The sequence below is a fragment of the Sus scrofa genome, chromosome 17, assembly GCF_000003025.6.
Source record: "Sus scrofa isolate TJ Tabasco breed Duroc chromosome 17, Sscrofa11.1, whole genome shotgun sequence".
Lineage (NCBI taxonomy): Eukaryota > Metazoa > Chordata > Mammalia > Artiodactyla > Suidae > Sus > Sus scrofa.
Window position 1 is genome coordinate 47,030,571 of NC_010459.5, and position 13,899 is coordinate 47,044,469.

At 49.7% G+C, this 13,899-nt stretch overlaps 1 protein-coding gene across 5 annotated transcripts in view; it reads left to right on the forward strand.

Annotated features, from left to right (window-relative positions):
• Positions 1 to 13,474, forward strand: part of PKIG (cAMP-dependent protein kinase inhibitor gamma) — a 110,627-nt gene extending 97,153 nt beyond the window's left edge. For 4 of the 5 annotated variants that reach the window (XM_005672949.3, XM_021077309.1, XM_021077310.1 and 1 more), the window contains exons 3-4: positions 9,928 to 10,101; positions 12,758 to 13,474. In XM_005672949.3, the coding sequence (XP_005673006.1) occupies positions 9,951 to 10,101; positions 12,758 to 12,837 (231 nt within the window). In that variant the 5' untranslated portion in view covers positions 9,928 to 9,950 and the 3' untranslated portion in view covers positions 12,838 to 13,474. 5 annotated transcript variants of the gene reach the window in all.

Genomic DNA, 13,899 nt, shown 5'->3' on the forward strand with positions numbered 1-13,899 from the left:
TATACCCACTTTGGTAAGAGTTTTTATCATGAATGGATGTTGGATTTTGTCAAATGCTTTTTCTATATCCATTGAGATGGATCATGTGGTTTTTGGCTTTCCTTTATTAATGTTGTGCCTTACATTGATTTGCATATGTTGAACCATCCTTGTGAACTTGGGATGAATCCCACTTGGTCGTGGTGTATGATGTTTTTTGTGTTGTTGGACTCAATTGGCTACTTTTTTTTTTTTTTTTTTTTTTTTTTGCCTTTTCTAGGGCCACTCCCACGGCATATGGAGTTCCCAGGCTAGGAGTCTAATCGGAGCTGTAGCCGCCAGCCTACACCAGAGCCATAGCAACGTGGGATCCAAGCTGCGTCTGCAACCTACACCACCGCTCACAGTAACGCCGGATCCTTAACCCACTGAGCAAGGCCAGGGATGGAACTCGCAACCTCATGGTTAACCACTGTGCCACGACGGGAACTCCTGGCTACAATTTTGGCCTATAATTTTGTTGAGATATTGGCCTATAGTTTTCTTTTTTTGGTAGTATCTTTGGTTTTGGTATTAGGGTGATGGTGGCTTCATAAAATGTCTTTGGGATTATTCCTTTTTCTTCAGCCTTTTGGAAAAGTTTAGGAAGGATGTCTTTGTATGTTTGGTAGAATTTGCCTGTGAAGTAAATTCTGGTCTTGGCCTTTTGTTTGTAGGGAGTTGTTTTTTTTTTTTTTTTTAATTACATATTCAATTTCATTTCTAGTGAGTGGTCTGTTCAATTGATCTTTGTCTTCTTGATTCAGTTTTGGTGGGCTGTATATCTCTAGAAGGTTGTTCATTTCTTCTAGGTTGTCAAATTTGTTAGCATGTAATTGTTCCTAGTATTCTTTTATGTTTTTTGTATTTCTTCAGTATCTGTTGAGATGTCTCCCTTTTCATTTCTCATTTTGTTTATTTGAGTTCTTTCTCCCCTCTTCTTGGTGAGTCTGGCCAGAGACTTGTCAATTTTGTTCATGCTTTCAAAGAATCAGCTCTTGGTTTTATTGATCTTTTCTATTGTTTTTTGAATCTCTCTTTTATTGATTTCCTCTCTGATCGTTATAATTTCCTTCTTTCTGCTGACTTCAGGTTTTGTTTGTTCCTCTTTTTCTAATTCTTTTAGGTGGTAGGTTAAGTTGTTGATGTGAGATTTTTCTTTTTTGAGGAAGACCTGTATTACTATGAACTTCTTTTGCAGCATCCCATAGATTTTGAATGGTTGTGTTTTCATTATCATTCTCTCTCTCTCTCTCTCTTTTTTTTGCTTTTTTTAGGGCCGCATCCACGGCACATGGAGATTCCCAGGCTAGAGGTCCAATCGGAGCTGTAGCCACCGGCCTACACCACAGCCATAGTAGTACAGGATCCGAGCTGTGTCTGCAACCTATACCACAACTCACAGCAGTGCTGGATCCTTAATCCACTGAGTGAGGTCAGGGATCAAACCCACATCCTCATGGATACTAGTCAGGTTCATAAACTGCTGAGCCACAGTGGGAACTCCCCTTCAAATGTATTTTCATTTCCCTTTTTTCTTCTACTTCTAGAATCCCTATTATGCATAGATTGGCCTGCTTTATGTTATCCCATAGATCTCTCATATTGCTTTCTCGTGTTTTTTCATTTGGTTTTCTGTCTGCTGTCCTTATTGGGTGATTTTCATTATTCTGTCTTTCAAGTCACTAATTCGTTCCTCTGCATTATTCATTCTGCTCTTCAGTGCCTTTAACTCAGCTTACATCTCTGCAAGTGAATTTTCTAATTTTTCTTGGCTCGTCCTTATATTTTCTAGTTCCTTTCCAAAGTAATCTGCATTACTGTTCATATCCTCTCTTAATTCCTTCATATTTACTCTTAGTTCCCTCGGTATTTTCACTGTCTCCTTTTCAAACTTGGGGTCTGTTAGACTGCAGAGGTCTATTTCATTGTTTGCTCCTCCAGGTGAATTCTCCAGTTCTTTTAACTGGGAATGGTTCATGAGCTTCATCATTTTTGCTCATATTTTTCTTGTTCTGTGAGTTTAGGGAAAACAACTACTGTTGTCTTGGAAGGCTGTTTATAGGTGAGAGCACCCCTGAGTTTTTTGTGAGGGCTTACTATTGATTTTTGGCATGAGTGCTGCTTTTGGTTTGGGTGCTTGCTGCCTCTTTCCTCAGTGTGTGCAGGCTGTTATCTCCTTGATGGGGTGCTGCACATTCTTCTGTGGAGATGGAGGCAGTGGGCAGAGCTAGTAGCCAGTGCCTGGTTGTTGGGCCTTTGACAGTGGCAAGGACCCACAGGAAGGTGGCACAGGCTACTCCTAGTTGTAGGTGCCTGGGAAGTGTCAATGACCCTCAGGCAGGTGTGGCAGTGCCCAGGGTGTTTGGCAGTGGCACTGGTAAGGTATGTGCATTCCCAGGGGAGTGAGAGCACAACGGGTGTTGCTCAGTTGCAGTGTCCTCCTCTGTGCCAATCTCTGAGGTGACTGGGGCCACAGGTGCTGCCTGTTCACCGACCCCTGGTGGTGCCAGTGCACAGCCACCTGGAGTCTGAGGTGACTGTGGTGGTTTGCCCCAGTCACCTGTAGACCATGCAAGAGGTGCCCCATCAAGCTTAGCCCATGCAGGAGTTACCGCCTCCCATAGCCCAGGCAAGAGGGGCCTATCTCCCATAACCCCTCGCTCTGAGAGTCCACACGTGTGCAGTGAAAGATATTCGTATGGCGGCGGCCCAGCTTCCTCTTGCCATCCCCAGCAGTGGTGTCTTGCTTCTCCTACATGATTTCCTTGATTTACCTCCTCCTGGATTTCCTTGGCTGTGGCGCTCCACTTCCCAGTCCTTAGCACACCGCTCCCACACAGCCAACCATCGTCCTCTCCCTGGAACTGACCTCCAGAGCCTGAGTCTCAGTGCCCAGCCCCCTTCCGAGCATCTCAGGCTGTTGTGTCCCAGGCGGTGGTACCAGTGGTCTGTGTGGCGCTCTCTCCGTTTTGCTCTCCTCAGTCCAGATGCTGCACTTTTCTCTGAGGCTTTGACGTCCCTCCTTCTCAGCTGTTCTCCCCATTGGTTAGGTGGCTTCCCAGGGTATGGGTTCCTTTCCTCTTTCACAGCTCCTCTCAGCAGTGCAAGTCCCATCCTGATTCCTTTCTCTTTCTCTTCTCTTTTTCCTTTTCTTTTCCTACCTGGTTATGTGGAGGGTTTCTTGCCCTTTTTGGAGGTTTAAGGTCTTCTGCCAGCATTCAGCAGATGTTCTGTGGAAATCGTTCTACATGTGGATGGTTTTGTTTTTTTTGTTTTTTTTTTTTTAATGTGTTTGTGGGAGAAGGTGAGCACCCTGTCTTAACTCCTACACCATCTTGATCACTCCTCTCCGGATCCTTTTCCATATTTTGATTTTGAAGTCTGTGGGTCTTTTATATTTTGTAAATAAATTCCTTTGCATGATTTTTTTAGATTTCACATATAAGTGATATAAAATTATGTTTGTTTTACTCTTTCTGACTTATTTTGCATAGTGTGATAATCTCTAGGTCCATCCATGTTGCTGCTAATGGCATTATTTCATTCTTTTTTATAGCTGAGTAATATTCCATTGTATATATGTACCATATATTCCTTACCCCTTCATCTGCCAGTGGACATTTAGGTTGCTCCGTTTTCTTGGTTATTATAAATAGTGCTGCAGTTAACATTGGGGTGCGTGTATCTTTTTGAAGTAGGGTTTTCTCTAGGTACAAATGGTTCTGATATAAGTGGGAAAAATTAATTTAGGTGATATCTAACGCATACCTCATAGCAGATAAATTCCAGATCAACCAAAGATTTAAATGTGAAGAATAAAACCATGAAAGTACCAGAAATGAACAAGGGAGAATTCTTTACCAATCTCAGGGTGGGGAACATATTTCTAAGTATGATCCAGAACCAGCAAACATAAAATAAGATATGGATCAGTTTAACTACATGAATAGGAAAAAAAAATAGTGTGCATGAGGAAAAATGTCAAAAACAAAGTCAGAGAACAAATAACATGTTAAAAAATACTTATAGGAGTTCCCGTCATGGCTCAGTGGAAATGAATCTGACTAGCACCCATGAGGACACAGATTCTATCCCTGGCCTTACTCAGTGGGTTAAGGATCCAGCATTGTCGTGAGCTGTGGTGTAGGTCACAGGTGTGGCTCGGATCTGGCATTGCTGTGGCTGTGGTATAGACCGGTGGCTACGGCTTCAATTAGATCCCTAACCTGGTAACCTCCATATGCCAAGGGTGCGGCCCTGAAAAGACAAAAAAAAAACCCCAAAACAAAACAAAAAAACCACTAGCAATGCCTCTTAAGACAAAAGACTGATTGTCTTAACGTATAAAGAATGCCTACAAATCGATACGAAAAAGCGCTATAATCTAATAGAAAAATGGACAAAGACTTTGAATAAACATTGCACAGAGGGCATTCCCAGGTGATCTAGTGGTTAAGATCTGGCGCTTTCGCTGCTGCAGCGCAGGTTCAGTGCCTGATCTGGGAACTGAGATCCCACATCAAGCCACTGCACACAGTAGCCAAAACAAACAAAAACATTGCACAGAGAAGGAAATAAATATACATGGAAACATGCTCAGTTTCACAGCAGGAGCAGTACAAGCTGAAAAAGCCAGGTACTGTCTATATCTTTCAGATTAGGGGGGAAGAAAACTGTTGAATTTTTAAAAATTCACCTATCCTTTAGTGTGGCAGTTCTATGTTTATGGAAACCCCCTGATGTTCATCAGTCGAGAAATAACTCAGTCTACACAAGTGAGACCAGAAATAGAATGCAGCCAATTAAAAAAAAAAAAGATTGCCCTAAAAAAATAAAAATAAAAACTTAAAAAAAATTTACCTTGTCATATAAGGAGTTTGAGTTTGTTTCTAGGGGTTTTTATATAATCAGTGCTGTGATGGCTTCAGTGTGATCTGGAATTATTTCCAGGATGTATCTGAAATGAAAAAAAGCAAGATGGAAAACAACTTTTTGTTTTAAATAAAAGCAAAAGGAAGGGAGAGAGGGCAGGAGAGAATGTGTATGTTGTCTGGACTGTCTTGGAAAGACAAGAAAGTGCTTGCCTTGGGGAAGGTGTCTGCGTCCAGGGGGCCACTAAGCTCTTACTCATCTTCCTTTTGTACCTTTTTTTTGGCCATCCTGAAGCATACAGAGTTCCCGGGTCAGGAATCAGATCTGAGCTGCAGTTGTGACCTAAGCCACAGCCGCAGCAATGCTGTGTCCTTTAACCCACTTTGCCAGGCTAGGGATTGAACCTGCACTCTGGCACTGCAGAGACTGATCCTGTTGTGCCACAGCAGAAATTCCCCTTCTGTACCTTTTGAATTTCATACCATATGCACACATATTCAAAATTGAAATAATTTAAAGTGAATGCTTTCACTGTAAAAAATAAATCATTTCTAATTTGAATATCAATTTGTGATTATGTCGTTGGAATTCTTCATTTAACAGTCTGTGTGAACATTTCCCCTTGTCTCTTAAAAAATTCACCACAATACCCGAATGGTACTTCATTTGTATATAAATATGTGTATATTTCTCTGTTGTCCATTTGAGACATTTGACGTGTCCTTAAGGAGCTCATTTTGGGGTATTTAGTTCTTTGACTATTATAAGTAACACTGTGATGAACATCTCTGAACGTTTATCCTCATGCACAACGTGGATTACTTTCTTAGAATAAAGTATTATAAGCCGACTTAGTGGCTTGCTTGAAGACATGAAAAAAGTTGAGGTTTCTTTTTTTTGTTTTTTTGTCATTTCTTGGGCCGCTCTCGCGGCGTATGGAGGTTCCCAGGCTAGGGGTCCAATCGGAGCTATAGCCACCGGCCTACGCCAGAGCCACAGCAACGCGGGATCCAAGCCGCATCTGCAACCTACACCACAGCTCATGGCAACGCTGGATCCTTAACCCACTGAGCGAGGACAGGGATCGAACCCGCAACCTCATGGTTTCTAGTCGGATTCGTTAACCACTGTGCCACGACGGGAACTCCAAGTTGGGGTTTCTTGATGCGTCTTGTCAAGTTCCCCCTCAGAGAGGTCCTGGCACTTCATTGTCTGGAAGGATCATTTTCTGATGCAGTTTCCAACTCTAAGGATTCTTTCCTTCCTCCACTTGTTGTTGACTCTTAAGAGCAGAGCGTGAGGGGAGAATATGAATGTTGAAGAAAAATGAGATTGTGTGCTTGCGCTGCAGGTGTCAGCGAGCTCCCCAGGCCCACAAACCCCAGACCCATCTTTGGAATGGCCTTTCCCTGGGGGATGGGGGTGGCAGCCGGAGCGCGCTGGCCTCAGTTAGGGGTTTCCAGGATTGGGTCTTGAGCCCAGCACCCTTCCCTTTCCAAGGCAGGAAAGTCAGCTGGGCAGGGGCAGGAGCCAAAGCCCCAGGGTGTCTGTTCCAGCAGGAGGCTGGCCTTGTAGATGGAACCCGTAACTCCATCCATCCCACAGTGGCGATGCTGGAGATCCGGGACTGGAACCTCAGCACAGCCGCCTGCGGCGGACAGAGGCCTTTCCCACCGGTCCTGAGGAGTCACTCTGTCATTCCACAGATAGGGGAAGAGAGATGCTGGGAAGGTAGGTAGACAGACGGACTCAGATTTAATGTGCTCAACAAATGCCTGTCTGAGATTTACTTTGCCAGGATTAGGCCTTCAGTCTAGCCTGGTGAAAATCCAGACAGAAATACCCATTCTTGTGGGCCCAACACTCCAGTTGGAGGAAGAGGGCTGAGGAGACGGGGCTCGGGAGCTGGTGTGACCTGCCAGGGTCCGTCCTTCCCATCGGCAGGTACGGGTCCACCGGAGACTTTCCTAAGTCATGGTTGTAAAGTCACCGCCCTGACCTCAGAGGCCTCTGTGGCAGTTTACTAAGCGAGATGTGGAAACATAAAGTAGTAAATGTTGTTTACTGTTATTGTTAGAACTGTCACTGTAATTTGTATCCGGTGTCATTACTGTTACTGCAGCTGGACACTCTCCTGTTCTGAAGCTTTGAGCAGTTTCCCCAGAGGGAGAGAGTAGATGTGAAAGTTCTGGGACCTACAGAACCACCACCCGGGGATGTCAGAGGGTTGGGGGGGAGGGGGTGTTTTGTTGTGTTGTGTTTTATTGCTGAGAAGGAGCCAAAGCACAACTAGGGCAACTTCATTCTCTCAAGACAGCTTAGAAAATAGGCGGGGTGCACCCTCTGCTGGAGCTGGTAGGGGTTGCCTTAGACGGAAGTCTGGCCCTGCCTTTACTCTCTTTTACGGAAGGGGTCATGGAGGCTCAGAGAAGGGGCAGTTTTGCTCAAGATCTGGTGGTACAGCCAGGTTCATAGCTCAAGATCATGGCTCATGTTCTTTTTTCTCTTTCTACTACAGGACACCTCCCTGTCTCCCCGTCTGATCTTTGAGTGCCCCTAATGTATTCTTACAGGTGTCTCCTCTGAGCTACGTGTTGTGGGGGTGATGTGGGTCCAGCCCTCCGTACTGGCCAGCCCCTTTTCTCTCCCCCGCTCCCTCTCTCTCTTTCTCTCTCTCTCACACACACACACACACAGCACTTACTGAGCCCCACCCTGGGCACTTTCTGCCAATGTCAGTTACTTTCTGAAAGTGTTGCGCAATAACCTGGGCTTATAAAAACTCCTGCCATTATAAACACATAGTCTTAGAAGTGAAGGTTCCCCTAAGTCACGAGTTACCACGTTTGGGAAGGTTGTTTTTGGGGAGTTTTTTGTTTTGTTTTGTTTGGTATCCGCTGTCTTTTCTCATAGAAACTGGATTTTCTTTAAGGTGTTGTTTTGCAACCTGCGCTTTTCAGTTAACAGTTTATCTCAGACACTTTGCCATGCCAAGTACAGGTCCATTTGGTGCAGGGTTTTTTTGTGTTTTTTTTTTTTTTGATGAATACTTTATAATTCATGTAATGCCTAGTCTTTTGAGGGACATTTGGGAGCTTCCCTATCCTTGACCATGTGCAGTAAACACCCTAACACTATAGAGAGCATTGGCATTTGCCTCCACCTGCCCCCCACCAGCTTCCTAACTCAGGGCTTACCCAATTAGCCAGAGTCCATGTCCTGACTGTGTGATTTGCTTGCTTTCAGAAAACCATAGGTGCTCAAAGGGAAATAGTTGTATCCTCTTAGCAGATGAGACTTTTAGCTATGTGTGTGTGTGTGTGTGTGTGTGTGTGTGTGTGTATATATATATATATAAGCTATATATATATGAGCAATACCCATTGTTGACAAGGGTGCAGATAAATGGACAGTCTCACGGGCTGCGGTGGGAATACTGGACTTGTAAGTTTCATTTCCTCATTTTTTTAAGTTGTTATAAATACCCCTAATGGCATTCAGGAAGGTAACTTGGCAATGTGTCAAAACATGCGTCTTATTTCACCCTTCCCTTTAGCTTAGTAATTCTGCTTCTAGGAATAAAAGGAAGTAACTAGACACAGGAACAGATATTTACATAAAGACCTAGTGTGTCTGCAATGGGAGGAAATGGGAAGGTATCTCCATGTTCACTTCTAGGGGCTTATCAGATAACTCATGGTGCATCCAAGTACATACGTATGAAAATCATCAAGACCATAATGACACGTTCTAGGGTGTCTCAAGCAGTCAGCTTTAATACAGGGCATAGCATGATCTCCAGATCCTTTTTTACATGTACATGGCTCTTCTTTATATACGTGGGTCTCTGTTCTCTCCCTGGCTGGAAAGTCAGCCAGCGGTGTGTTAACCTCCATCTCTGCAGCAATAACTCCTTCCTGTCCTTCCTCTCCATCCCTTCCCCTGTCTCTCTTGGGCGCTCCAGCCCCCTCGTTCCCTCTCCCCTTGGAGAGCTCACAGCCATGGCGCACGTGGCCAAACAGAGCTCGTAATCCCCACCCACCTTCACTCCCCATCTCACAAATGACACTTCTGTCCACCTCCTTACTTATGCCAGAAAGCTCACTGCCCCATCAGCCAGGCACCAGGTCCTGTTGATTCATCCTCCGGATAACATCTAGAGCCCGTCTGCCCATCCTCACCTCTTTCTTCCACCCACTGTCCTGTCCCACCTGAATTGGTACAGGGGCCCCCTAACTGGCCCCTTTCCAGGACTTCTCATCCCAAGTGCCAGGGTCATCTTCGAAAATTCTGATCTGATCATTCAGGAGCCCAAACCCATCAGGGACCAAGCCACAGATGTGATCAGCCCCTACTAGCTCAGCAGCATCCTTGGGGTCTTGGTTCTCCACCCCCCCCACCCCCACCAGCCCACTGCTCTTCCAGTTCTTCCATCCCCCCACCTCACATCTGAGAGCCTTCACACCTGCTCTGTTCTTCCCTCCTTGTCTAGACTGTGCCTATTCCTCTTTGGATCTCAGCTAAAAGTCCACACACACACAGACACACACACACACACACACACACACACACAGACACACACACACACACACCACACACACACACACCACCCTCGGTCAGGCCCTGGTAGTCACTCCAGCATCCTGCCTTCTTCCTAGAAGCCCTGATGTAGGTATTAGGTAATGACCCTCACTCACCTGGCAGACTAGAACCTCCCTGAGGGCAGGGACCATGACTGGCTTGTTTGTCACTGCAGCTGTGGCACCTCTCCCCTCCTGGTACCTGATACTGATACACCCATGTCGAGGGTTTACCACTGACTTTACTGAGGAGCCAGAAGATGTCCTTTAGCATGCTGGTGGGGGTTGGGGTGTGAAATTACAGTTGACTGATTCTGTTCTTTGTAGTTTGTTTTGTCTTCAGTGATCAAGGCGATAACTCTCATTTTGTGAAAAGGCAGTGCTGGGGCCCCGGGCTGAGTCTTCTGTGCAGGATGCACCTGGCTTCACCTCTGCCCTGCCTTTGTCCCCACAGGCCTGCAGCGCGATGCGACGGGCATGATGGAGGTCGAGTCCTCCTACTCGGACTTCATCTCCTGTGACCGGACGGGCCGTCGGAACGCCGTTCCTGACATCCAGGGAGACTCCGAGGCCGTGAGCGTGCGGAAGCTGGCTGGTGACATGGGCGAGCTGGCCCTCGAGGGGGCAGGTGAGCACCCACGGTCTTCAGGCCCTCCTGGTGTGAGAGACCCTCTCCTGGGCTCCAGGGCTGGCCTCCAAGTCCTAAACTGCCCCTTCTTTCTCAGAGAAAGTTGGGCCCTGGTCCCAGGGTCAGTGCCTGAGCCAAGCCAGGCCCTGGGCTGGAGGGTGCCAGCCTCTCAGGCCCTGAGGACCCTCTGGCCAGGCTCCCCAGCGTATCCACAGGTCCTGTCCGTTCTCCAAGACTCCTCCCCAGACCCTCCACGCTCTCCATCCCCACAGCCAGTGCCTGGCTCAGGCCACTTGCACGACCGTCCCCCACAGTCTCTGCCCCAGCCTTCTGCCAGACAGCTGCCAGCGGGGTTCATTTAAACTGTCCGGTCCCGTCATGCTTCTGCCCTTCTAGCCCCCGGCGCCTCGCACTGAGAAGCCCGTGCCCTTCCATGGCTTTATCTCATGGTCCCCTCTGCTGGAACCACCCCCTGCCGCACACCCCCCACTCCACCCTCCCTGGGAGGCCTCGGTCAGCCCTCCCTTGTCATGTGGCCCGGGAGCCTCCCCAGGTCTCAGCCTGCTCACCTCTGGCCTCTGACCCAGCCTGAGGAGAGGACTCCTGCTTCCTGGAAGTCCCTGCTCCCCCCTCAGACTCTTGCTGCCCTGCCTGGCTCGCTTTTCCCTCTTTCTTAGAGACCAAGACTGCCCTGCTGAGAAGCCTCTGGCCGCATCCCCCTCACTGGCTGGGAAGGCGCCTCTTTCCCAGCCGCCTCCTCGACCCCACTTAGCACAGGGCCCCTCCTCCAGGTCCACATCCTGGGCCTTCGGTGCCTGGTGGCGTCTGGCATGTGGTGGAGGTGCCTAGTCAGTGGCTGTTCCCGGCCTGGCATGTCCAGCTGCTAGGCCAGGCCCACTGCCAGGGCTTCTGTGTCTGCTCTAGGAGACTGTTTTCTGTCTCCCTTAACCTTGCTGTAGCCACTCAGCCACCCATCCAGCTCTCTAGTACCTGCTCCCCCGTCCAAGTCCAGGTCCCTGAGGCTGTCCTGGTGTCAGCCCACCAGGGTGACAGGGACAGTTAAAAAGGGGCCCTGAGCAAGGAGCAGTGCTCACTGCGGATGCACTGAAACACCTGTGGGGGTGCACAGGCCAGAGCGACTGGCTGAGGAGCTTGCAGCAGGCCCTGGGGGCAGCTGCGTCCAGTCCAGCGGCCTCACCCAGGGAGTGGGAACGTGGAGAATGCAGATTCTGCTCCTCCAGGCCCCGGAGCATCTCTTTGCTTAAAGCTCCCGGGAGACTGAGGCACTGCCAAGGCAGGGAGGAGCCTCCCCAAGTCACGTATGTAAACCTTTGCCATCCCCGATACCTCCTCCCGTGGGGAGCACGGATATCTCTTTACTTGGCAGAGTAATGAGACGTAAACAGGCAGCAGGCCATGAAGGGATGTGACTGGGTAAGTTTCCAAATCCTGCTCTGAAAGCGACCCTGAGGGAGGCCCCAGGGTGCCGGGTGGCGAGGAAAGTGCTTGGGGACCTTGTCACTGGGCCAGGGCGGAGCTGGCACTGGCAGAGAGGGAGCCTTAGCCCTGGCTGAGCTGTTCCCACCTGCCAGGTGACCACAGAGGGGCAGAGGTGTCCTGTCTCTACCCTCACTTCCTAGATCAGGAAGCAGAGGCTCAGAGAGTCGAGGTCCCCCAGCAAGGAAACGGCGGCGCAGCAGTGACGGGGACGTCTAACAATGTTCCTGCTGTCTAGGGCTGATGTCCAGCTGAGGCATCACCAGCTGGGAAATGTGCCCAAGTACAGTCTGCTTGGCCAGGCTTCTGGTGGGCTGGAAGGACCCTCTGTGCCCGCACCTTCGCTCCAGGCACCGCCCCAGGATAGGAGGCGGGGGGTGGGGTGTCCAAGTTCTGCCTGCTTGCCTGGCACCCCTTCCAAGGCCAGCTGTGAGGGCAGATTGAGGCTGCAGCGTGTCAGGTCTTTACCAACCCTAGAGCGCACTCTTTTAGTGGCAGGGTTCTAGTTCATGGAAGGGACCCTGGCTCCCTCCGCCACTTGACTCTGAGGAACTCAGTTCGACTTCCCTGAGCCTCACTTTTCTCCTCCGTTTCATAACATGGCCCTCATCTTGCTTCCAGGCTGCTGTGCCGACTGCACGGCAAGTTCTTGCCCGGCTGCAGCTGACACAGGGTCGTTTCTCCTTGGTCACGGGAAGGGCAGAGACAGAGCCTTAGAGGGAGGTGGGGGTGGTTTGGGGAGGAACACAGCACAGCGCAACAGCCACAGGCCACTCCTGTGCTCCTGAGCTGGCCTCATCTGAGACCCTTTTCTGACCCACAACGACCCCTTGCTGAGCCCCCGTTACACGCGGGGACTGAACACCGCCCTCTTCCCCTGAGGAGCCCACACCATGGTTCTGAGCCTCCACAGCCCTGGGCCTGATGCTTTTAGCATCCAGCCGAAGTTCTGACCTTTGACTTGCACTGTACGGGTGACAGCGCACGCATTTCCTTTGTAGAAATTAGCATGTATAGACCAGGCTCACCTTCCCTTTGGCCACCCCCCCCCCCCCGCAACCAGCCCCCGTTCTGCACCGTTAGCACTGTGGCCGGGCCCTTCCAGCTCCCATTCTATGCATTAAGTTAGTGTATGTGCTCCTTCCTCTCTCCTCTGCAGAAGGACAGGCGGAGGGGGGCACCCCAGACAAAGAAGCAAGCAACCAGCCCCAGAGCAGCGATGGGACCACCTCCTCCTGAACGTGGCCTTGCCTGAGGCGGCTGGAAGAGACGCGCTGTGGACGGGAGCCCCGGACTGGCCGGGCAGCCTGTCCTCTGAGCAGAGTGTGCCAGGCAAGCCAGGCCCGACTGAAAGGCAGGCCCTGGAGGCTCCGGCCCCACCAGGGGAAGGCCCTGTCCACACCCCCAGGCTCCCCGCTCCCACCTCCTCACCGCGCCGGGTGCACGTCCAGACACTCTACGCACAGGATGGTGTTTATCCAGCGGGCGCTGGGACTCAGCGGCTGGGTCCTGCCCGCCTGGGGCAGCGGTCTGGGCAGGGACCACGTCCTGGTTCTGCCCCGTCCTTTCCATCCCTGGCCTTCTGTGTCAAGACCTTCTTACCCCTTTTCTAAAAAGCACTTTTAAACTTTTTAAAAACTTTAAACCTTTTCTCAGCAGAGAGGGAGGGAGCTGACAATTTACCTTTTTTTGGAAACCATTGTAAGCTAAACTCTTCGACCGTCTATGCAGCTCTGAGGTTCCCTCATGGAGCTTCACAGATCCATTTTTTAGGGAAGGGATTTTGTGCTCAAAACTATCTGATTAGCTGTTTGCCCTTTCTACCCAGACAAATGACACCTAGGACCCAGGAAATAAATGCAGATGATTTGTGTGACTGGCTTAAGAGGATCATTTCCCCTTTAACTCGCAAGAGCAGGCCTGGGCCTTGTTTCCCCAGTTAGCTGGGACCCATCGCCACCCAGGGCGCCCACAGAACGAAGTGCCTGTGAAGATGCCGAGGTTCCGCAGAGGCCGGCACCCCTCCTCGGCCCGGGAGCTGATGAATCATCTTCCACATCACCCTCTGTCACCCCAGGCCACAGCTTCGGGAACCCAAAAGGAAGATTTTCCTTGTAGGACCTACAGCAGAGGGCAGCTAAGAGTTCGGGGAGCTTTCAGGTAGGTAACTCTTCAAGAGAAGCCTGGATTCTTCTAGAGGGAGGGCAGGCTATGGGCCATCTCTGCCCCCACCTTCCCATTCACAGCCCCCACCGTGGCATCTGGCCTTCCGTTCTCCACGCGGCCAAGTTGACCCGCCCC